Below are 24,791 nucleotides of genomic sequence, written 5' to 3'. Positions count from 1 at the left end.
CCCCCACCCCACGCTTGGCTCTGGCTCTCTAAGGCACTCCTCACCCTGTCCACTGGCCACACACCGCTGACTGAGGTCCCCAGAGGAAGGCTGATGCCCACCTCATCCCTGTCGCCTCCAGGCCCTGAATTGTGGCCTGCACCTGGCCGTGTCCAGTTGGTGAGTGAGCTGCAGCCCTAAACGGCTGGGCTTGCAGTATAGCCGGGTGCCTCTATGCTGTGCACCCAGCCTCCACCAGTGAACTGCAGGGAGGGCGGGGCAGGGTGCCTGTAGGGCCCGAGCACTGGAGGCCTGGCCGGCGTCTGAGGAGCAGGGCAGCCTCCTCATGGGGCAGACACAGAGGGGCTCCTGCTGAGGGGTGGGCACCGAGGAAGAGCCCCCTGGGCTGCTCGGACTCTCGGTCATGCTGGTGCCTGTGGCAGGGACTTGGCCTCGCCTCACCTCCAGACCCCCAACTGCCACAGCACCCGTGAGCCCAGATCTGGCCCAAGGAGGCGGTGCCCATGCGGCCCAGGGCCACATAATAAGGCAGCCCTCTGCCCCAGGCCTGTGTCCCCCAGGCTTCAGCACGGAGAGGTTTGTGGTGGGCTCTGCGGGTGAGCACAGGTGGGCTAAGCTGGGGTGGGGCAGTGGAGAGGGATGGGCTCCCACTGGGAAGCTCAGGGCCACTGAGTGCAGTGTGACTAGGGGGAGGAGGGGGAGGCCTCACCTGCAGACACTGGATTTGGGGTTACATCTCTGCCATCCGAGCAGCTTTGCAGAAGTAAGACGAGCAAGACTCATACAAGCCAAACCCTGAAGGTGGGAGTAGGTGGAATCTCACTTTGTCTGAGAAGGTGGAGCTGCTCCTTGACATGTTTGGGATCTGGGCATGGTGGTGGGGGGAGGGGTGGGGAGGTCACAGAGAGGAGTCCAAGATGAGGGGCAGCGCGCATCATTTATTGAACTGGCTCCCAGTGCAGAGGTGCCTCCCAGCTGGTCCACACTGTCAGCCCCAAAGACAGATGCCTGGGGCCCAGCAGCCCGCTCCATCCTCCCCTGTCACGACCCCGAGCCCTCCACTCTCCTGCCCTCGGACATAGGGAGATGTGCACCCTAGCCGGTGCTGACCCGGGCGGCCCCTGGAGACAAAGCCGAGGGCACCAGGAGGGGCAGCTTCCTGCGGCCACAGCTTTGGGGCCTCGGAGACAATGTCCACATGTCAAACCAAGTCTTAAAAAGGTACACGGACACTAAGGAAAGACATTTCTAGAGCGTCATGGATGGGAGTGGCCACAAAGCCTTTAAAATAATGGACATGGCATGCCAACGCGTGAGGAGCAGGCGTAAATGAACTTGGAGCAGTGTCAGGGTGGAGCCGGGGGGCCCCAGACACACTTGGAGCATTGTGGGCACAGGTCTAGGGCAGGCACAGATAGCTTCTGTTGGTAAAGAAACCTCTACATCTGCGGGGGGTGGGGGGCAGTCTGCACAGGTGGTGAGCGTAGGGGCGCAGTGGGGTTAGAGAGCGCCCATTCCAGTGACCTCGGATGTCAGCCTGGAAGAGACAAGGGCACAGGTCAGGGGTCACCGTGTTCTCACGGTTGAGGTGTCCTCAGAGTCTTGACCCCTCCTTCACAGCCTGGGGCCTGCATGCCAGTCACCACACGGGGTTGGGGTGAGGGGGATGTGACAGGCCCAGGCTGCCACGGCCATTTCTGCTGCCACTGTGGGAAGGGGTGCAGGAGTCACCATGCCAGGGAGGCATGGACGTGGGGCTCCCCACAGCGTGCTATGTAGGGTGTCAATGCCCAGCGACTTGCGTGGGGCCATGTGGGCACGGCTGGAGGGTGGAAGTCAAGGGTGAGAGGACAGAGGAGCGTGCGGTCCTGTATCACCTGGAGACTCCCCAAGCACGTCCCACCCCAAGAAGAGAACCCCGGGAGGCAGGCCAGTCCAGGCCCCACCTAGGTCCTCACCTGGCGTTGATGAGGTACTGGGCAAGGCTGATGTTGGCTGGGGTCCCCGTGATGGTGATCTGGCGCTCTGATGACCCCTCTGTGGCATTGGCGATTTTGATCTGTGCTCCAGACATCTGTCGAATTTCATTGATTTTGGTCCCTTGGCGTCCAATTATACAGCCTATTAGCTGGAAGAAAGGATGCAGGAGCGTCTTGGAGAGAATCCACTGCGGCCTGAGTGCAGCCGAGACGTAAGGGGAGCTGGGGGTCCCGCTGCCTTGGTCCCTTCCCCGGTCCCCCCGAGAGGCACGCCCCCACTCCTGCTGGAGGATGGGAGCCGTGAGGCCTCGACTGTAGGAAGTCCCATCAAATGAAGAGCCTGCAGTCATGGAGACCCCTCACTGGGCTCAGTGTCCTCTGCGGGCCTGAGGCCACGGTGGCCCCTCTAGGCTGCACTCTTGGGCTGGAGGGATGTTTGAGTGGACACAGGAGCTGGAGAGGCATGTCCCTAGCCATCGCCATGCCCCCCAGGCTGCTGTCCCTCCAAGGACACCAGATCCACACCTGCCCTGGCATCTTGGTTTGGGGACTGGAGTCGGCATTCTTAGGATGACTCGAGGGTCCAGAGGATGGCTGGGAGATAACTGAGTGTGTGAAGGAGGGTGTTAACAGAGCGTGTGAGGGAGTGTGTAAGGGAGGGCGTAAGGGGGGCGTGTGGCGGAAGTGTGGATAGAGGGCGTGGGAGGAGTGTAAGGGAGACCCTGTAAGGGATTATGTCGGGGGCTGTGTGGTGGAGGGCATGGGGAGAGCATATGGGCGACGTGTGTGAAGGGAGTGTGTGAGGCCCTGTGAGGGAGGCGTGTCAGGGGAGGGTGTGGGGGAAGTGTGGGAGGCCCTCCAAGGGCCTCAGGGGTGCTCTGCTCCACCTGTCCCCGGGGTGACCCTGAGCCAGGGCAGGCCCTTCGCCGGGCAGCCAGGACCCCCAGGCAGCCAGGCATCTTCATTCTGAGTTCACCCTGATGCCCCCATGGCTCCTCCCCAATGGTAACTTGGGGGTGACGTCATCCACCCCCAAGGGCATTCAGCTGCTTAATGGGGCGGGGGCGCAGGTGGGCTCAGACGGGTGAGGCTGGACGTACTCACATCATTGGGAATGGTGAGCTCATGAGTGCTGGCCGGGGGGCTGGCGTCCAGACCTGGGCACAGCGAGAGGACAGGGTTAGGCGGGTGAAGGCTGGGGGAAGGCTGTTCCCACCGCGCGGGCACCTGACCCCGCTCCCCACTCGGCCACAGGGAGGCAGGGCTGGGGAATGCCCAGGGCAGGGTCTGCACAGCTGGGGGCTGCGGCCTGTGAGCTCTGGGTCCCAACTGCCACCCTTCTCTTGACCCAGCATCTCTCAAACAGGGAGGAGGAACCTGGCAGGAGGCGGCTCCCGTTTTCCTCCTGGGTACAACTTGAATCACTTGTCTGCCATGTGGCACAGCCTGAGACATCACTCAGAGCCTCTGGTGTCTATGCCTGGTGTGCAGACCACACTGATCACACCAGCCCTGGGTGCCCCAGACGTGCCAGTACAGCCACCTCTGCTGCCCCAGCCTCCCCCACTTCCCTTGCAGGCCCCGTGGCTCTTGCCCCCAAACACTTCCAGTGTTGGGGCAGGGAGGCTGGCCCGAGAGCCGAGCCGGGGAAGATGTGCCTTTCCACAGGGTGTCTGGGGGAAGATGAGCACCCAGGCCCAGCTCCTCACACGTCGCAGCTTCCATCTCTACAAATCCCAGCTCAGGACCCACTAAGTCAGAGCCAGCCTCTCAGGATCAAGGACAAGTCCCACACTTGCTTCAGAAACAGTGACCACAAAACGGGGGTTAGGGTTAGGGGCCCCGAGGGGAGGGAGGCAATCACCGGGCAGAGTGCTCCTTCATACCAGGCACTTCCACCCTGTCAGGAGGCAGCTCAAGCTCCAGCCTGTGGCTGCGACCCAGCGGTCCTGCCTCGGCCCCACCCCTCTCGCCCCTGCAGCCAGGCATTGCAGGCGCCGCTCTCTGGAACATTCCAGAGTTCAGAACATTCTGGGACCTGAGCCCTTTGCCCACCCCCTGCTCCTCCCTCGCTGGTCCCTGCCCCTCAGCCTGATCCCCACATGCCCAGGGGCTCCTGACAAACGGGACGGCCCGGTCCCTGCCCGCATGTCCTCCTCCATGGCAACCACGTCCCTGGAACAAGACGTGCGGTGGCCCCTGGTGTCTCAAGCACAGGGACCTAGCGAGGTGGAGGCTGTTCTGGGGACTGTGGAGCACAGGGCTCAGCTGTGCTGAACAAACCAACTCACCCCAAACCGTCCGCCAGTTTCTCTTACGCAGCTAAACCTGGAGCTCCTGCTCTTCATCTCCTTTTATAAAGGTGTTTTCAATACAATTACCAGTCCCTCGTCCATCTGTACGCACATTCAGTCGACAGTGACATTTACAACGTCACCTGAGACTTCCTTGGTCCTGAATACCATGCAAGGACTCCTGGTTTGGGGACCACACCTGCTTCCCCAGCTTGTGTTTTCCAGACCAGGGGGCTTCGTTGAAAAGGTGCTAGAGCCATCCCAGGGGTGGGCTTCCTCTCAGGAGTCGCAAGCACTGCCTCTCCCACACAAGTCCCAGATGCTGGGGGGCACGTGACACGGCCTCAGGGTGAGACAACCGTCCAGCCTCCTGACCTGCTGCCATGGCACGTGTGTGTGCGTGTGCACTGGTGTGTGTGTGCGCATGTGCATGGGGGGGTGCATGTGCATGGGGGGTGTGAGTGCATATGTACATGGGGGTTTGTGTACCTTTGCGCATGTGTGTGTGTGCGTGTATGTGGGGTGTGTGTGTGTGTGTGTATGGTGGGTGTATGTGTGCCCATGTGCATGGGGGTGTGTGTGCCCATGTGCATGGGGTATGTGTGTGTGTGTGGGGGGGGTGTGTGTGTATGGGGGGGGTGCATGTGTGCATATGTGCATGGGGGTGTGTGTGCCCATGTGCATGGGGTGTGTATGTGTGTGTGTGTGGGGTGTGTGTGTGTATGGGGGGGTGTATGTGTGCATATGTGCATGGGGGTGTGTGTGCCCATGTGCATGGGGTGTGTGTGTGTGTGTGCATGGGAGGGCATGTGTGCATGTGCAAGGGGGCATGGGTGCATATGTACATGGGGGCATGTGTGTGCGTGTGCATGGCGTGTGTGTGCCCATGTGCATAGATGTGTATGTGTGCATATTCATGGTGTATGTGTATGCCCATGTGCATGGGGGGCACGTGTGTGCCCGCGTGCATGTGTGTGTGTGTGCATGTGCCTCGTGCGGCGTGTATGCATATGTACATGGGGGGGTGTGTCCATGCACGTGGGGGGTGTGTGTGTGTGCGTGGGGGTGTATGTGCACCTGAGTTCTAAGGGTCCCAGGGGCCCTGAAGCGGGAGATCATCACAGGGATGTGTTAACACAAGTCCCCTGTCTCTGAGGTCGTGCTGGGAGGGCTGTGGTGGGGTCGGGGTGTGATGAGGGAGCGTTCTTCCTGGGAAGGCCAGGCCCTGGGGGCCCCCAGACAGTCTCCCAGAGACCTGGAGGTTACTGAAATCTCACTATAAACAGCAGAGGGCTGCAGAGAGCCCCTGGACACATGTCATCACCCAGATACAGAACTGTGCAGAGGTTGGTGTCCAGCTCCATAATCAAAATTCTTCTGTTTTTCTCTAATTTCCACTCAATAAAATCTCCATTAGCTTAATTAAAAGCCACACTGAGAAGAAACCCACAGCAAGCATACGGAGCATCAGAGCTGGGGTTTCAGCTCGAGAAATAACCCCTGAGCCCCGTGGTCTCAGCCGGGCCCCTGTGGTCCTGAGGGACAGATGACAGGCAGATGCCCTGAGGTCCAGAACAGCAGTGGGGGTGGCGGCTGAGACCCTCCCCAGCTTCCCCATAAGCCGGACCCTCGTTCTTCTGCTCTGATCCAGGCCTGCATAGGCAGTGGGTCAGAGCATGGCGGGAGCCTCTGTCACTAGGCCCTTGCCAAGTCCAGGGCACATACTGTCAGTGGCTTTGCTCCCAAACAGCCTGTAAGGAGCCATGCTCCCTGCTCCAAGCCTGGGTGACGGGATCTGGGAATCCACGCCTGCCCTGCCACGTCAGGGGGTGTTCAGTGCAGATCCACCCCAGGGTGGTCTTTCCTACGAAAACTCACAGCCTGGTTGGCCCTTCCCTCCAGCCCTCCATACTGTGCCCCTGGGAGGGTAAACGACCTTCCACCTGATGGGCCCGCTGTGCCCTGAGCTCTGACAGAGACTTGACCCATCACCGCGATCGCAGAGCCGTAGGTGGAAGCCTGGAGCCGCGTGTGCAGACCTGGAGGGGCCGCTCAGGCCGGCCCCGGCTGGCGGCAGCCCTCCCCAAAGGCGCTCAGCGAGTGGCCCTCTGGCCCCTTTCACCCGCCAGGTCCCTTCCTGGCTTGCTGGCTCTCCATTTAGCGTGGTTTTATTTTACCTGACGACTGGCCCATCAGATTTTGAGCTTCTTCGGAGGAGTGTAAAGGCAGCTTTTCTCCTGGAGAGCAAAGAAGAAACAGATTTAATGTTTTGCCCTCAAGGAGAGAAGCAAGGTCACTTCAACTAGGGAAGCTCAAAGTCTGACTGGTGCGCCGCCCTGCGCTATGGGGGCGCGGTCCGGGCAGACCGCCCTGTGGGTGTATGGCCTCCTGCAGGAGGACCTCCCCAACAGCCAGAGGGCAGCAGAGCAGGACGAACCCTCGAGGGGGAGGTGTCTCCTTCAGGAAGGCCAGCTGTGGGGTGACTGACCCGCACAGAGACATCAGACAGATCCCTGCCCGCCCGCGGCAGCGTGCCCAGCACTCAGACAGCCCTACCTGCTCCGCTCGCTGCCCTGAACACAGACGCTCGGAGAGAAAGGCCCCGGGTGAGAAGAGAGGTCAGAAAGGGCGGCTGGGTACGTACCGGGGAAAGCGGGGTTGGTCTGTCCGAGGGGAGGAAAGGGGGTTTGCTGCATGGCCAGCTGGTGGAGCTTGGTCAACTGCTGGGGTAGGAGGGACACGAGAGCTAAGAAGGTTATTGTTATCGAGTACAAGTCACACCAAATTAAAAACGCGTAACAGAAGTCTGCACAGATAGATAGAGGGGGGCCATGCGACACATGGCGGACGCGGCAGCACGCAAGGACTTGGCCTGGAATAATCAATGGGCCACGGTCGGTCAGCAGGCACTGAGTCCTTCCCCACCTCAGCCCCGCTCAGACGGGTGCCCGGGCTCACCGGGGAGGTCTACAGCCAGAGAGCAGGACCCGCAGGGCCCCTAAAAGCCTCAACGCCACACTGTCACTCACAGGACTCGGGCGTGTGGGTGGGAGACCCACGGCCCCTCCCTTCTGCATACCTGGTCCAGATAGCTGCCTGGTCCTCAGTCTACCCAGGGGGTGACTCAGCGGGGGCTCCCTGCGAGCCCACAGCCCACAGCCCGCCTCCTGGATCACAGGCAGAGGGCTAGAAGGCTCCACCCGAGGGTGCTACGAAGCCAAGGGTGTTGCAGAGCCTCCAGGAGGGTGCCGGGCTCCCATGGGGCCAGCCACGCCTGCACCCTTCCCTTGTCCCTTGTGACCTGACCTTTGTCCCCCATCGCCTAGACTTTTGTGGGAAGCTTTGAAATGCAGTTTCTTTAGTTATTTTATCTGAGCCTCACTTCTTGAATAAGCACTAAAAACAACAGAGAATGGAGGTAACCATGGGAGCCCTGGCCACCTAAGAAGGGCTGTCTAAACCCCACCCCCGGCCTCGGAGACTTCTGGGTGTGTCCTTAGCCCTGGCTCACCCACTGGCCCCACGTCTCCAGCTGAGCGGATGGAGGGCCAGGTCATTCCAGGACATGCTCGCAACTCCCGACCTTCACAAAGGAAGCCTAGCCTGAGTGTTTCCAGGGCCCTGAGGCCTCCACTGAGCCCCGTGGCTGGAAGGTGGGGGCACCCGAGGAGAGTTATGGGCATCCCCAGGTGAGACATGGATCTAACCAGTCACCCCACTGGTCCCATCCTGCAGAGTCTGTGGGGGAAAGAGAAGGACAAACACTGGGATTCTGATATCCCAGCCTTGAAGGGTGAGCCCCTGGGTGACAGAGGAGTGGGTTTGCTTCTGGCCTCCTGTGGGCCGGGCATGCTCTGAGAGTCCCTGATGTGATGGGGCGTGGGGAGAACTGGCCACATCTGACTCAAGCTGCCACATGTGGCGGTTCCGAGGAGGGGATGGGGTGACCCAGGGTCAGAGTCCACCCTTGAGAGTCCCCAGTGAGGTAGGGCTGGGGTTTACAGCACACTGCTGCCTGGTATGTCAGCCCAGTGACCCGACACCATGGGGCTCAGGGTGTCCTGAGCAGACGTGCATGGAAGCAGCCTGAGAGGTGTCAGGAGAGCACATCCAGGAATCATTGTCACGGGGACACCAGCCCACGCCCTGGGGATGAGCGGTGAGCGGCGACTGGCAACTACTGTGCCATAGGCAAGACAACCCTGTGCAAGAGGCTGACAGGCCAGGGACCCCGCTGTTCAGCTCCTCCTTCCAGAGATATGTTGAAAGAAAGACGGCGAGGACCCCTGGGCGCTGGGGGCATGAGGATGAGTGTGGTGGGAGCACCGACTCTGTCCTGCAAACCACCCCCATCCCAGAGCACAGCAAGCCACCCTGGGTCACTAGGACGCTGGGCAGGTGCTGTGCCCCAAGTCCATCTACACAGAGGGCTAGAAGGGGGCTAAGGAGGGGACAGAGCTCCTAGGATGGAGGAGGAAACCCATGTCCAGAGACAAACATCTAGGCGGCCATCCATAGTCCCGGTAGCGCAGGCAGGCCACCTGTGCTCACCTCACTGGGGTTTCTTGCAGACACGGCACTGGGGCATGGACAGGGGCCCGATGGGGCCCGGCCCTTCCCCTGGGGGCTCTAGCCCTTTCACCTGGGGGCCGGGGCCAGTGGGAAGCCCCAGGAGCGGGCCTGCGCTCCTGTGCAGGGTCCGGCTGCTCCCTGCTCCTGGTCCACGACTCCACCCCAGCTGGTGTCTGTGCATCTGGTGGCCGGGCTTGTGCGGTCGCCACGTGGGCAGGGCCCTCTCCCTCTGTCCCCAAGTGCCCGGGAGCGCACGGCTATGCACCGGACAGGTCGGCAGGGCAGATTGGGGCTCTAGGGGCAGGAGAACTGACCCGAGTCGGCTCCAGCTCCGACCAGCGCTGCAGACATGGGCATAGCTGGGAGACAGGCCCCACGTGGGCAGCATGCAGGCTGAAGAAGCGCTGCCATGTGAGTTGGGTGAAGGAACATAGCACACTCACGAGGTTCCCCACTGGGCTGCCCATGGCCCCCACACCTGGGATGATCCTCTGTCTCCCAGTTAGATGAATAAGTCCGCTACCACACGTGTTACAGGCACAGCCAGATGACCCAGGAGGAGGGTTCTGCTCACACCTGGCAAGTCTGACCCTCAGAAGTTCAGCTGCTCCGACCCTGAGCTGTCCTCCGGCACGTGCCTGCTGCCTTTTATGAAACAGTGGCCACAGCACACATAACCCCCTCCGGCACCCACGGATGTAAGGTGACACCTGGGGAAGGACTGGCTGGACGGGGGTGCCCAGGAAGCCCTCCCCCCGAGTCGGGGACCGCTGCATGTCAGCTGACACCTTCCCGTCTTGGTTTCGTCCGTAACGGGGCCTCCTGGGCTCCATTTCTTCATTTTGTGAAGGAAGGCGCAGCACTGGGTGCTGAGGGGACTTCCCACTTTTTGAGGCATTTCTACCACAAATGTGGCCAGGATTGAGGGAAGAAAGGAGGGGAGGTGGTGCCACATCACAGACGTTTCTCCATGGCCTGCCCTTCCCACTGAACCGTGTCGGGGTATAAAACACAGACAAGTGCTCAGGAGGGAACTCACAAGCATACAGCTACACGCACATTCAGTGACAGGCTGCGTGGTTCTGGCCGTGAGTCTCCTCTCCTGTGAGGTGCTCGCTGGTGTCCTTAGCCCATCTTTCTACCGGGCTGTTTTCTGCTGATTCATGTAAACTTATGTATTTCAGATTCTCATTCTAGTTCAGCTCCAAGTACTAGAAAGATCTTTCCCCCAATCTCCTTATGGAGCCTTGAGAGAAACCACAGTTAAAAATTCTAATGTGGTCAGATTCATCACTGTTTTCCTTAATAGCTTGTGCTTCTGTGAACTGAAAGATATTCTATCTTTTTTTCTAGAAGTGTTACAGCTTTCTCTCTAGCTGTTGAAGTTCTCAGTACAGGCGGAGTGTTTGTTTCCCATCAGATGTTCTCGGTGTGACCAGCTTGCTGGCTCAGGCCTTTGCTCTTTCCCATAAAACAGCAGCAGGGACTTTGTGTCACTTCTGCAGTACCCGCCTCTCAACCTGGGGGGACCCCTGATGTCCCATCCAGGAGGGTCGTGTTTTTCCTTTCATTGCGCTCTTCTGGTTGGCTTCAAGTTTCAATAAGGACGAGATTTTTTTTTTTAATCACCTTCTAACTGTTGATTTTAACTCACTGTTTTGTGGGAGAGAGCTGTCTCTCTGATTCCAGCTTTTGAGAGATGGTGAGTCTGTGCTACGTGTGTCATGGAGCTTTGTAAGCGTTCTCGTGGGTCCGGCAGCTGCGCTGGGGCGTGCTCAGGGCACACTGGTTAACTCGGCTCAGGCGGGACCATCAGAATCTCTTCCTTCTTGTCTACATGGCCTTCACGTTCAGGCTCCACTGCAGTGTCTGCCAGATTCCCCTAATGGTTTGTTAATTTTTTCCTTCACGTGTGTGAAGCTGTGTTTTAGGTGCATACAAATTTAAATTGCTTTCTTTGAGTGAACTGAACAGTTTATCAATAAGTAATGAGTAAGTGATTTGCAATAGTATATTGCTTCGAGTTAGTATTTTCCTATTTTTTTTTTTTTAAATTTTGTCTAGGTCCTTCTTCTTTAGGTGTGCCCTTTGAAATAAAACTGAAAACTTTTTTGTTTGCTTGTTTATTTTTTAAAAATCTGACAGATCTTGTTTTTTAACTGGAAAGTTTCTCTTACTTTGGTCACCGCAGATGTATAGTAATTTCTGTTGTCTTATTTTAATTGCCCTGATCATCCGGGGTTTCTTTTCTCTTTCCCTTTCTGCTGTGTTGATTAATGATATTTTCCGGTCACCCATTTCCCCCCACCCCACACCTTTAATGAAGTCACAAAAGTGAACAGTTTTCTGTTAGCCACCACTCTGGAACTGTAACACGTACACCTGCAGTCCTAATTCAGCATCTTTGCCTTCTCCTGAATGCTACAGTGGCCCCAGGATGCTTTCATCCCCTCGGCCACATCCTAAATCTTAGCTGTGCTCTTGGGGTCCATTTAGTTCTGTATGTTAATCTCAGCAATTAGCATTGATTTTGATTTTACAAAGTGTGTTTTCATTGACCCAGATGTTTACGTTTTAATAGACAAAAATATCAATGTTTTCTTTCTGATTTGTGTCTCCTTTAAAAGGAAGGAGATGGCAGATTTCTTCGCTCACCATTCTTTCTTGTGTTCGTAGCCTTCTTTCTGAGGTCATTTCCTTTTCCTGAAGGGTGCCCCTTAGAAGGTCACAGCTGTTTGAAAAACCCCTGCCCTCAATGATCCTCTGATGGTTGTTTTATCTCATCACCCCCTTCCGGCCCCTGCATTGCTCCTCTGTGACATTCTTTCTCCCTCCATCTTCAGAAGACACGCTTTGGTCTCTGGTGTCATGTGGCTTTGTTTGGACATGTCTAAGAAGGATTTGGGTTGATCTTGTTTGAGATTTGTTGAGACTGCTGAATGTGAGGACTGTTTTGTTACTGATTCTGAGAAATTCTCTGCGATCATCTCTTAGAGTCTTCCCTCCCTCCCACCTATCCTCTCTTCCTGGGGCTCTGACTGGATCCGGGTTCTTCCTTCTCAGTCCTCCATGCAAACAAGTTATCCAGGGTCTTATGAAAATTCAGGTTCTGATTCTGGGAGGGGCGGGCTGAGAGCCCTACCACTGAAAAGCAGCTCAGTTCAGCCAGAGAGGGTGTGTGACCTGGAGGAGGGGTGGGGAGGGGAGTTAACCTGCCCTATTAGCTTCTCTGCAGCAGGTGAGGCTGAGGGTGCCTCCCCGCCACCAAAAAGAGCCAGAGGCATGGGCATCAGCAGGGCAGCCATGCAGGTCCCTCTCAGCAGGGCTCTCTCTGGGAGAGGGGGGACACTGAGGAGGCAGGTGGGGAAGGTGCTCCGTCCTAGCTGCGTCCACTGTGAGGAGGGTCCCAGGGACCACCGTCTGCACTCGCTGTAACACACGTTTCCATTTCCCCCCTGCTTACTCACTGAGCAATAACCTGGCCAACGCAGCACCCACCCTCCCCCAGGCACTCAATACCTCTGCTGAGACCCAGCGTCATGGGGACCCACAGCTCTGCTGCTCCTGGACCCCAGCTCTGGAGCTCTCTCCGTGAAGCTCCATGTCCTCCCTGTGAACCCCGGGGCACGGTGTACACCCAGGCCCCCGTTGGTCCAGCCCAGCTTCTGGTCTAAATCCTGCTTGCTTCCAGGCCCCTTTAAGGAGAAGATGCTGAGCAAGGGAGTGACTTGGGAACTCTGAAGACTAGAAATAAGATCCTCACGTGTGGGGTGCTTGAGGGTGACTCACTTCTCCCAGAAGAAAACAGTTCCTTCCTGGTATAATCAGCATGGGGACAGGAAGAGTGGAGGTGGGAGAGAGCAGTGATGATGCTCTGCGTCTGCTCCCGCATCCTGAGTCGTGGCTGCCATGGTCCTTCCATGTGTCTGAAACCACGTCTGACCCCTCGAGCAGGACCCGTGGGGGAGTGGGCAGCTGTCCTGGAGCATTGCCGCTGCCAGCCGTAATCTAGGTCACTGGCTGTGACCGAGGCCACCAGCCATGACCCAGGCCAGCCACCCAGCGGTCCCTGGCCTCTCTGAATGCCTGAGAGCTGTGAGTCTCAGGAGGATTCTGATGAAACAAGGCCTGAGCCTAGCGAGGACCTGGAGGAAGACTGTTGAAGGCGGGGCCCTGATTCTCAAGCCGGGTAAACCAGAAAGCAGGGGGAACTGCACATGCTTTAATTCTACATGGAGAAACCCTCGGCTTCAGGAAATGTATTTCCTCGTGGTCTACACCTGATTCAGGAAGATGACTGTGTCAGTCACTGGGGTTGAAATGTTTAAATGGTGTATTCAGTTATCTTGTAAAATAAATTAGTACTGTCTATAATTATCATATTTGTGCTCTAAGAAAAGTGAAAGTGAAGTCGCTCAGTCATGTCTTCACTCTTCACGGCCCTGTGGACTGAAGCCTACCGGGCTCCTCCATCCATGGGATTTTTCCAGGCAAGAATACTGGAGTGGGTTGCCGTTGTCTTCTCCAGATCTTCCTGACCCAGGGTTTGAATCTGGGTCTCCCAAATTGTAGGCAGATGCTTTACTGTCTGAGCCACCAGGGAAGTCCGCTCTAAGAAATGAAGCTTTAAAAAAAATCCTACTGAAAATTAAGCTCAGATGAAACTGCCTTCCTGGCCATCGTCACTTGTTACCGTTTGTTTGGAACAGACTGTCAGTGGCGGTTCGAGCTGTCAACTCTCTGCTCTGCAGGAGAAGTGTTTTATCAGAGTCCTGCTCTCTTCCCAACAGCTGCTCCACAGCACATGCAGGTCTGGAGGACACGGGGGCCCTCACAGAAGCCCTCAAGGCAACTATGTAACAGCAGCTATACAACAGTTTAAAAATTTAAAAAAAAATCTGAAACTACTCATTTTTAAGAGATACTGAGAACATCACATGAAAGAGCAAAACAATCGACTGATATAAAAACCAATCCACCAAACCAGTCAACGTCCCTGGGGCTCACTAGGCGCCTGTGCCCCCTGGTTTCGATGGCCTGTGTGCCAGGCCTCAGTAGGGAGCACAGGCCCCGCTCAGCACTGCATGTCTGAGCCCTGGGTCCGAGTCCAAGCTGCAGTGGGGTAAACTGGCCCCTCTGACCCAGGTTGCTGTGTGCTGAGTTCTGAATGTGCTTTTGTACAGACGCTCTTCTGAAGGCAAGAGACTGCCAGCCATGGGGATCAAAGGCTGTGCCACCCCAGAAGCTGGCTTCCACTCTGACCTCTGCCACCCCTGCAGGTGTTCTATCGGGGTTCATGGACCACCCCCCAGCATTATGAGCACTCACTCTGCATGGAGACACACCCTCCCCCACCCCAGGCTCTTTTGCGCCTTCCCTGGGTCACAGCCAATGATGGTCAGTGGGACAAGGAGGGCAGGCAGCCCCACGTGGTGTGGGGGCGGTCCCCAAGTCCTGCATCCATCAGCTTCTCTGCCATCTGACTTGTTGCTTATGAGGATTTCTTTTCTACTCAATAGCAATTTCCTGCAATGATAATGAATTGAATCTCTGTGCTTTCAACACACATACATGTACTTAGTGTCAGTTAATTCTTAAACCTCCCCCTGCCCTGCTCTGTATCTTAGGCGACTGGCTCTGAACCTGACAATTCAAATCAGTGAGGATCTGCAGAAGACTGGCAGGCATCACGGTCCCTCGTGGCCCCTATGCCTGGACAAACCCCCACCCCCGCCCCCTGGCTCTCAGGAAGCAGCACGTGGACGCATCCTCCCAGCACAGGGGACATATCTCAGGTGGGATCGCGCTCGCTGCAGCTGAGGCAGCGGCACATGAGCCCGTTCCCTCTCCTCCTCCCTGCAGCCCACCGCTGGGGACCAGCGGGGCAGACTGCACTGCTCGGCGCATCTATAGCCCTGTGGCCCCGAGGTTCTCCCTGCATGGCTCTCAGGGTGCCCAGCCCTCCAGCAGCAGTGCCACACTCAGCCTGGAGCACAGTCCGGAGCAGCCCTGGGTGTGCAACGTGTCATAACACTAGCACAGAGCCTTGTCTGCTCTGTGGGCTTCTGATGGCTGGGATCTCGTGGGTGTGGGGACTTTGCTCCAACTGGGGCTGAAAGGGAGCGCACAGCATCACCAAAGGTTCCAACGCCCGTCCAAGGTGTCCCAGCACACCTGCTGATGGCTCGTCACCTGCCTGCACAGGTGCACACAGGGCCTGAGCTGTCCCTGCCCACCAGGGTGGGTGCCAGGGACACAGCAGCCTGGGGCCACCACACAAGGGCCCAGGTGTGGAGCAACAGCCGGGCTGCAGCCACGCTCAGAACAATTTGACACCAGGCCAAGTCCTCCACATGGGAGAATTAGTGCTAAGAGGTTAAAGGTTACTCAGGGCCATATGGATACGACACAGGTCAGGAACACGGAGAACGTATTAATATTATTGTGTAATATTAATATTAGTAGCAACTGACAGCAGCATGCAGGTAGGAGGAAGTGGTGACGAGAGGAGGTGAAGGGGCAGAGTGAAAACTCACATCTGGGTGAGGGATGGCGTACTGTCCCTGGATCGTGTAGGCCTGGAGAGAGAGAGACACCGTCAGCTCGCGAAGCCGCGGCCACACACCCCCTCACCGCATGCCCTCACAGAACGAGGGCCTCCTGGGGCGGGCTCCCCTGCCAGCGGGCACCGGCTCTCTGGTTACTCTGGTTAAGGCTTTCCCCTTCACATAGGACAGGCGATCCCTCCCTCCGGAAGCTGGGGGCGGGGGTTCTGTGTCCCCTGTGGCTGGATCTACAACCAGACATGTGATGGGGTGGGGGCAGGGTGGAGGGACCAGGTGGGATATGTCCAGCTCTCACCCTGTTGTTTCTCAATAGGAAATAGCTACGCGCCATCCAGTCGACCCCTGCTGGGGACTGATGGTTATTAACACTGGAGAGTTTAATCGGCCATCAGAGTACACACTTTCAGGAAATAACTTATCCCAAGATAACCAAACAACAAAACAGAAAACTTTAAAAGGTGACTCAAACCCCACTTTGCAAATGTCAGATTAAGAAATGCGCCCAAATCAGCTGCAGGCTGGCGAGTGTCTTCCGGCCCCAGGGGACTGGGCGCAGCACACGCTTGGTGGTACGGCCCCTAGGGGAGTCTCGTTGGGCTTCATCATGTCACTCGCCTTCAAGACGGTGACACGGAGCAGCCACAGCAGGTGTGTGTGACCGGCAGCCTCTCCCACACCCAGGCCCCTGCCCCACAGTCCCTCAGCGAAGATTCTTCCAGAAACTCATGGCCAATCAACAAACAAACCACACAGAGTCGAGGGAGAGTGAAGACAAAGGCTTTCACCGGGACTTGGGATATGGGAGCGTGTTGCAGGGCCACACTCGCCCGCCGGGGGGTGGGTGGGTGCGGAGCCCTGCCAGGGGAGGTCTGGCACCTCACAGTGCAGGAAAGCAGCCCGGCCAGAGACAGCGAGCATGCGGCAGCCTGTGGCACCTGGGGCCGAGGGACCATGAGGCCCATCTGCAGGCGTTGCATAGATGCCACTAGGCACTGTGCCACCGTGTCTCTGGGTAAGACAGGCCCTGGAGGGGTGCTGCCCACGCGCTCAGGCTTGTGGTTCTTCGCCCTGGACGCTGCTTCTGACACCTTTTTCTCACTCAGCTGTCAGTGCTATTTGAAGTGCACAGCCACCCACCATCCTCTCAGAACAGAGGTGGAGACAAGCCCAGGCAGTAGGTTCTGTCTGGGCAGACTCTGGGGTCTGAACCTGCTGCGGAGGCAGGAGCCGCCTTTCTACAGCAGGGGCCTGGCCAGTTCTTCCCTGGAAAGGTCGGGCTAAGAGGCTCTGAAGCCGGGCGTGCAGTGTTTCCTGCATTCGGGTGCGGGGGCCAGGGCCTGGGACACGGGCTCCTCCGCCCAGCTGCCTGCAGTGCTGACAACCAAGACCAGTCACTCACTGGCCACTCGTGCTGTCCCCAGGGCACAGGGGCCGGGTTAAGGTGCTGCCCTCCCACGGGGGTGGTGACCTTGCTGCCCCGCCCAGCCAGGAGGCTGCCCGGGCTCCAGCTCTTGTCAGTCCGCCTCCCTTCTGGGTAAAGCCTGTGCTTCACCACCAGGGGTCGTCACAGGCTTGCCTGCACGCACGCTGGGGCCGAGGCCTGGCAGGTAACTAACCTGCCCACTCACCTGGATGCAGCAAGGAGAGGAGCTCTGAATAGGGCTGGCCCGCTGTGGCCACCCTGAGCCACGGGCCGTGGGAACTGCTGCTTCCCCAGGGGAAGCAACCCAAAGGCGGCTGCAGGAGCAGAGACCCAGCTGTTGCCGCACAGGGGTGGGGGAGAGGGGAGAGGGGAGGGATGGGGGCAGGGTGGGGGGCTGGAGACAGGACCGGGCCATCTGATGAGGCTCCTTCACAGAGCAGGATGGGGCAGCGCAGGAAGCCGGAGACGACCTGCGTTTGCCTCTTTTCCTTCTCAGCCCCTCCCCCACCCTGGGGCACCCAGGACCTCCGTCTTCACTCTCCCTGAACAAACACACAGCACCGCTGCCCGGACGCAGAGCTCCCCCTGGCACTACTGGGCTGCGTATGCAAAGTCCTTGACCGAGGCTGAGGTGACCCTGCCGGCGCCCAAGGGCAGGAGACGCAGCACGGCCCCTCTGTCGGCCCCACTAGGCCAACCACTGGCTGAAGACAAACCGCCACGACCCCTTCCTGGTGGGAGAGAAGGGTCAGGGACTCTTGCCCAAACCCCGGTATGCAGTGCGGCTGTGCCCAGCCTCCTGGGCCTGCGGCCAGTGTGGGGAAGGGGAAGGGCGAGGGTGCGGACCATCCGAGTAACCGGGAGGCCCAGTCGGGCCTCCTTCATCCTCCTCTTGTTCCTCACGTGCTACTGGGAGGGACATGTGTGTGGGAACGCGTGTCTCAGGGGGAAATGGGCCAGTTTTTACAGTCGTAGTCGTCTCAACCCTGAGTCCCAAGACCCCTGGCAATACCCCCGGCCCTCCTTCCCTCTGAGCTTCCTAAAAGCACCAGAGACTAGACTGGGCAAGGCTGCCCAACTGCACAGGCCTGAGCCCAGGCCAGGGTTGTCCTGGGCCCCTTCCGTTCGGGGACACCGCCTGGCAGTCTCATGCGGGGCCTGCGCTCAGCCCCGGCCGGGCCAAGGGTGGGGAGCTCTGCGTCCAGCACGGGCGGGGAGACGTGCACGTGAGAAGGGAGAAAACCTGAGTGCACTAACGGGCAGCGGCGGGGGCTGCAGTAAAAGGCTGAGGTTGGCAGTGGAGGCCGCGAGCGGGTCGGCTCTTACCTGACCACCTGCAAAAATGACAGGGGTGGAGGCGGGCTTTGGGCGGTAGGGAATGGTGGCACCTTTCGGTGGGGACTAGGAAAAGGGACAGGAGGGAGACAGAGTGTTAGAGCGGCCTCGCAGCCTGACGGTCGTGAGGCCTCCTTCCGAGCCCCGCCCACTGCGCCACCCAGCCCTCCCCAGCCCCCGGCCCTCCAGGAGCCACCACCCTAGATACAGCCCCCAGCAGGAGGCAGCGGGCGAGGTGGGAGGAGCGACCCTGCCTGCACGCAACCCTTCCCTGGAGCCAAGCTTGGAGGGGACGCCTCTGCCTTCAGTCCTCGGGAAGAGCCCTGGGACTCTGTGCCCAGAATGGCGCTCCACTTGGCCTGGGCTGATGTTCAGTTGGCCTCATCTCAGCAAAGTTAGAAACATCCAATTTCACTATTGACAAAAGAGTCATCATTTAATACACCTCAGAGTCCAAATGAAATAGTCCACAGCTGTGATGAGATCTGCTACAACTTCCTTCCACTATTCTGTGTCCAAAACTTTAGGATTTGTGTCTTGGGGTGCACGATATTCTCAGGTACCAGAAGTATGCCAGGGTCTGACGATGTCAGCCTAACCCTGGGTCAGGAGCAGTCATGCCCGCTGCCAGCTGCTGCCTGGGCAACTGTCTTCCCTGGGAGCAGAGTCCACGGGGATGGGCTTGGCTGTTGTAGTCCCAAGTCAGCTGCACCACCAGCCCGGGGCAGAGCTAGGGGACCAGAGCAGTCTGTCCCCGCAGGGAGCTCCTGAGGCCACTGCCCACCCAGGCCCAGTCCATGCCTCCGTCAGGCAGTATGACTTCAGAGTGCTCCCACCCAAGGAATGCGCAGGGATATGGGGACCGTAGACTGGCTGGTGGCTTCAACTCTGCAGCCCAGGCTGCACCATGTGACCTTGAATACATCGTGTAACCTTGGCCTGCTACTGCAACCTTGAACACAGTATGACCTTGAATGTGCTGTATGACCTTGAACACAGTGGTGTGACCTTGGTTGTGCTGTGTGACCTTGAACATGCTATGTGACCCTGCATGTACTGTGTGATCTTGAATACATTGTGTGACCTTGGAAGTCCATGTGACCTTGAATACACTATATGATCTTGGCTGTGCTATGTGACCTTGGACACACAGTATGACCTTGGATGTGCTGTGTGACCTTAACTGTGCTCTGTGACCCTGATTATGCTGTTTGACCTTGGATGTACTACATGATCCTGAATACACTGTGTGACCTTGGCTGTGTTGTGTGACCTCAGACACACTGTATCACCTTGAACATGCTATGTGACCTTGGACACACTGTGACCTTGAACATGTGCAACCTTGGTTATGCTGTGTGACCTTGAATGCACTGTATGAACTGTGTTATGCTGTGTGACTTTGAATATGCTATATGACCTTGGATGTATTGTGTGATCTTGAATAAATTGTGTGACCTTGGAAGTCCATGTGACCTTGAACATACTGTATGATCTTGGCTGTGCTATGTGACCTTGGACACACAGTATGACCTTGGATGTGCTGTGTGACCTTAACTGTGCTCTGTGACCCTGATTATGCTGTTTGACCTTGGATGTACTACGTGATCTTAAATATATTGTGTGACCTTGGATGTCCACGTGACCTTGGCTGTGCTGTGTGACCTTAGACACATTGTATGACCTTGGACGTGCTGTGTGACCTTGTGTGACACAGAGAGGCTGCTTCAGGGACCTGTGTTTGGGTAAAGGAGGGCTCCTGTCTCTCCATCTCTGGCTCGCCCTTGGTTGTGACCAGGCGCCTCTCAGGGGATTCTCTGCAGTCTCAGGGTGCCTCATGGTCACCAAGCAGGAAGCATGACTACACTGAAGGACCATTTCCACTGGTGCAAGTGGAGGACTCAGTCCACTGCTACCCCCTCTCTGTCCCAGAGGTGGGGGTGGACTCTGTGCTGCTCAGCCTTAGCCATCACCCTTGCTCCACGGTGCCCTCTGACCCCACCAACAGCAGCACCCACACTGCACCAGCCCTGATGTCTAGCTCCCATCCCCTCTGACTTCTGATGGAAGAAGGCCTTCTGAGCACACCTCCCTGGGGGCCCTGATACTCACGTTCTCCACCTAACTAGCCATACCTCGAGCAGCCCCGCCCCCCCTCGGTGGGGATTTCTCAGGTGGAGGCCCCACCCCAAAGCTCAAAACTCCATACACTCTTCATTTAACACCAGGCCAGGGGCCTCTGGGTGTGAGAATGCTCCCTCCCCAGTAAGCAGCCTCTCCTGGGAGCCCTGTGACACCAGTGACAGGAGGCCTCGTTCCCCCCACCTCCACAAGGACCCATCACACACGCCTGTGTTTCAGTCTGCCTCCCACGGCCCCGGGGGCACAAGCAACTATAGCCTACAGGTCAGGCTCTTCTGTGGGGCCACGTCTGACCATGAATGCGGCATAGGCAAGGCCACGCATGAGGAGTCCTGAGGAGACCACAGGTCCCGCTCAGACCTCATCATCCTAGGGTGGCTCACATCTCTGCCCTGCACCCCCACAGGGCACCTGCCACCCACTAGGCTGGCATGGGCTTCCTCACTTCCTGGGGTGTCTGCCACACTAGGGGTGCCAGGTCCTGCAGGCCACCTGCCCTCCTGGCCACTCGTGGTCCCAGCACCAGGACTGAGGAAGACACTGTTCATAACCAGGACCAGTGTAGGGGATGTTGCAGAAAAAAAACATTCAGGAAAATCTGTCCAGGGCACACCTGACTCCAGGGCACACCTGACTTCCCAATATCACACTTCAGGAAAATAAAATCAATACCAACTTTTTTTGAAGAAGTTGGACATGGTGCTTTAGCGCCAGGTCAAGTACAGAAGGACGTCCCTGGTGGCTCAGACAGTAAAGCGTCTGCCTACAATGCGGAAGACCCGGGTTCAAGCCCTGGGTTGGGAAGATCCCCTGGAGAAGGCAATGGCACCCCACTCCAGTACCATTGCCTGGAAAATCCCATGGACAGAGGAGCCTGGTAGGCTACAGTCTATGGGGTCGCAAAGAGTCGGACACGACTGAGCGGCTTCACTTTCACTTTCAAGTACAGAAAAAGGAGAGCCCCTGCTGCCCCCGAGCTAGCATCCAAGCAGGACTGCAGTCAGCCAGGGTGGACGCTCCATGGCTTCACTGTGGGGGAGCAGGGCCTGATGGCCAGGCAACCAGCACAGCTAGTAAAACCTTCCGTTAGAGGCCTGATGACTGCATTTTAGCTTTAAAAAGACCAGCAACTATTATTGACAACTTTAGTTAATCTTGTAGCAGTTTGCGTATTGACTGAAACTTAAATCTTGGGATTTTCCTCAAAATTTTGAGAGGTTCCTTTCTGCTCAGCTGCACCTTCCTTACTTCTCCTTCTGTTGATGCTTTTCTCCACCCCTTTGTCTTCGCACTGTGGGCATTTTCCTGTGCTTTCATAAGCACAGCCTGCTGTGCCTCAGCAGTGTCTCTGGTGCCTGCACATAGTCCAGCCAGGGGGCCTGGCGGCGGTGTGGGCCACTGCACTCCACCTGCATCTCCAGCCCTGATGTGCCCCCAGGGCACACCTGCACCAGGGTACAGCTGTCTCCAGGGCACAGCTGTCTCCAGGGCACACCTGTCTCCAGGGCACAGCTGACTCCAGGGCACACCTGTCTCCAGGGCACAGCTGACTCCAGGGCGCACCTGACTCCAGGGCACGTGTCTCCATTCCACACCTGCCAACAGCATACACCTATCTCCAGTTCATGACCACCACCAGTGCACGCCTGTCTTCAGTGCACATCTGTCTCATGCACACACCTGCCACCAATGTACACCTGATTCCATACACACCTGTTTTCAGTGCACACCTGCCCCCAGTGCACACCTGTTTCCAGCACAAAACTGCCTCCAGTACATGGCTGCCTCTAAGCCACACCTGTTTCTAGTGTACACCTACCTCCAGGGCACACATGCCGCCACTGTACACCTGCCTTCTCTGCACACTTGCCACCAGTGTACACACGCCACCAGTGCACACCTGCGTCCAGTGCACACCTGCCACAGGTAACACCTGTCTCGAGTACACACCTGACTCCAGTACACACCTACTTCAGTGCAGACCTGCATGCAGTGCAGACCTGTCTCCAGCACACCAGCCACCAAGGCACACCTGCCTCCAGTGCACACCTGGGCCCAGTGCACACCTGTCTCCAGTGCACACTTGTCTTTAGCATAGACCTGTCTTCAGGACAGAGGTGCACCATTTTTAAGGCCTGCCCCTTTGCGTGGACTCTTCATTCAACTCCATAGATTTTGGCAGGGCCTGTGCCCCCACCACCTTCTCTCCCCAAATCCCCAGGGAAGATGAGATCCCACCCTGAGGTGGCAGGGCTGGCAGCCCTCCCACAGTGCCCACACACTCTGCACAGCTCTCACTCAAGTTGCCTTGAGCCTGGATCAGGGACGTGGGCCCATTCCTGAGGCCCAGTCCAGGCAACGCTGACCAAATGAATCCTCAGGGCACCCGAAACCTCCAGCACTCAGAAAAAGGGCTGGGTGTAGTGAGGGGCAGGCGGGCGAGGAGCCCGGACTTGCAGACAGACGGTACCTCCAGCATGACCACACAGATCTGCTTGACACACTGGATGATGGCGTCCGGGGTCCCCGAGATGGTCACTGCCCGCTCTGTGGAGTTGGGCAGCATGTCCCCGGCCACCTGGACCTGGGCACCTGTGGACTGGAGAGACTGGATGTTGGATGGGGCCCTGCTGAGGTGGGCGGCGCGCACTGAAGCAACATGTCCTGACTGCCCTCGGGATGCCCACGAGGTGCTGCCTCAGGTCACCCCTCCACGCCCGCTACATGCTCCATCTGGAGCACCCGTGGGCAGCCACATCCGTCTGGCGCAGACCACTGCTGCCAGCATGGACCTGTGTAGGAGGGGTGATGCTGGGTGGGGGGAGGGGCATCTCAGCAGACAGGTTTTTTCCCCACATATGTGGAATTCTTCCTCTGTGTGGAGTTTGAGGTCCCAGACAAAGATGGACTCCAGTCTTGGGGCCTGAACTATATGGCCGTCTTTCCTGGAAGGAGTCAGGCTGGGGGCTGCCCTCCCTTGAGAGAGGAAGGCTTTCCTTGGAGATGAACATATGGGTGTGGGGTCACACCTCAGGCGACCTCCACCCCAGTGGGTGGCTCAGCATTCTCCCAGGCACCTCCCTGGGCAGGCAGAGCCCATGCACTGGGGCCCCGTCCTAGAAGTCAGGCCTGGCGCCTGTGCCTGACACCCACATCGGAGATCCCCTGGCCTCTCTGCCTTGTGCTCGTCCCTCCCCCGTTCCCAGCTCCGTGCTGCAGGGTCAGCAGGGAGGGGGCCGGTGCTCTGCCCAGGGGTGTCCTGACCCGCTTGGCTCACGGCCCTGGGGTGGGGGAGGAGGGCTGTTACCTCCCTGATCTCTTTGATCTTGGAGCCGCCTTTGCCAATCAGGGACCCGCACTGGCTAGCAGGGACCACCAGCCTCAGCGTCACCGGAGGCTTGCTGGTGGCTGGACTGTTGCTCATGGAGTTGATGATGTCCTGGGGAGGGAGAGGCATGCACACCACTGTGAGAGCCCAGACAGGCTTGCTGTGGACTGGGGAAGGGGGCAGGCTGGGCTGGTTGCAGGGCCTGCGAGGCTGGGCCCGGTTCAGGTGATGAGGAGAGGGAGGTTGGAGAACACCAGGAGACCCCCAGATAGGCCTGTTCCAGCGTCACAGTGCTGCTGTGGGGTGGAGCATGGGCCCCCAGGGTGCCCAAACTCAGGGTCTGACCTCTGACCTTCAGGCCTGGTGGGGCAGACATCTGGACAGAGGGTGATACATTTGACAGAAAGATTGACTCCCCAGCTTGGTTGTCTCTCAGTAAAGAGATCACATAACTAAGCAATTTCAAAAACATCAGAAACACGTAAACATCTTGAGGTGTAACTCACTGGCAGATGGGCACAGAAGCGCACAGGCACAAAGGTGTGTTGGTTCCCATGTTTGGGCTCCCTGTGCCCACATCTGAGCCAAGCTGCCCACCCCAGGGGTCAGCCACTGTGGACAGGGCTGAGGCCCCATACCGCTTCCTCACTGCCAGGCTCCAGGCCTTCCCTGAGGGCTTGTGCTCTGGGGGCCAGGCCCGAGGAAACCCTCAGTGAGGGAGGTGAGCCTCGGGAGGAGGGGCACTGGTCTGTTATCAGGTGGACTGGTGGGGAGGTTCTGGGGGAGGCAGAGGAGCTGAGAGGTCCCCTCGCCCAGAGCGGGGACCCCTTACCTCTTCAAACTTGTAGGCGATCATGGCAAAAGCCTTGAAGATGGCATCTGTGGGGCCCGTGATGGTTACGATTCTCTCTGGGCAGTTTCCCTCCGAGATGTTGATTCTTGCCCCGCTCTGGGAGGAAGGTGAGCAAACCTCAGAAACTGGATTCAAGCTACTGGGCTGGCAGCGGGCTGGGTCCTCAGGCCTACTGACCACCAGAGATGCCCACAGGCTGGCGGCACCTGGACCGCAGCACTGATGACCAGTCCTATCCTAATGAGTGGGCTGTGACCTGGCCGTGACCCAGGAGGGTGCCTGAACCACCAGCGTGCACA

The 24,791-nt window shown here is 57.9% G+C and overlaps 1 protein-coding gene across 17 annotated transcripts in view; it reads right to left on the bottom strand.

The window, feature by feature from the left end:
* Positions 1–918: 918 nt before the first annotated feature.
* PCBP3 (poly(rC) binding protein 3) overlaps positions 919–24,791 on the bottom strand; it is a 238,106-nt gene continuing 214,233 nt past the window's right edge. For 3 of the 17 annotated variants that reach the window (XM_069567246.1, XM_069567253.1, XM_069567260.1), the window contains 10 exons: positions 24,472–24,588; positions 23,619–23,750; positions 22,782–22,910; positions 18,161–18,235; positions 15,382–15,423; positions 6,918–6,996; positions 6,451–6,510; positions 3,084–3,136; positions 1,959–2,128; positions 919–1,537 (listed from right to left, as the gene is read on the bottom strand). In XM_069567246.1, coding sequence (XP_069423347.1) covers positions 1,501–1,537; positions 1,959–2,128; positions 3,084–3,136; positions 6,451–6,510; positions 6,918–6,996; positions 15,382–15,423; positions 18,161–18,235; positions 22,782–22,910; positions 23,619–23,750; positions 24,472–24,588 — 894 coding nt within the window. In that variant the 3' untranslated portion in view covers positions 919–1,500. Of the gene's footprint in view, positions 1,538–1,958; positions 2,129–3,083; positions 3,137–6,450; positions 6,511–6,917; positions 6,997–15,381; positions 15,424–18,091; positions 18,236–22,781; positions 22,911–23,618; positions 23,751–24,471; positions 24,589–24,791 lie in introns of all 17 variants that reach the window. The other 14 variants (XM_069567286.1, XM_069567268.1, XM_069567277.1 and 11 more) reach the window with 7 other exon arrangements.

This window comes from Ovis canadensis, chromosome 1, assembly GCF_042477335.2.
Source record: "Ovis canadensis isolate MfBH-ARS-UI-01 breed Bighorn chromosome 1, ARS-UI_OviCan_v2, whole genome shotgun sequence".
Lineage (NCBI taxonomy): Eukaryota > Metazoa > Chordata > Mammalia > Artiodactyla > Bovidae > Ovis > Ovis canadensis.
Note: the sequence above shows the minus strand (reverse complement) of the source record. Positions and strands in the feature narration are given on the sequence as shown.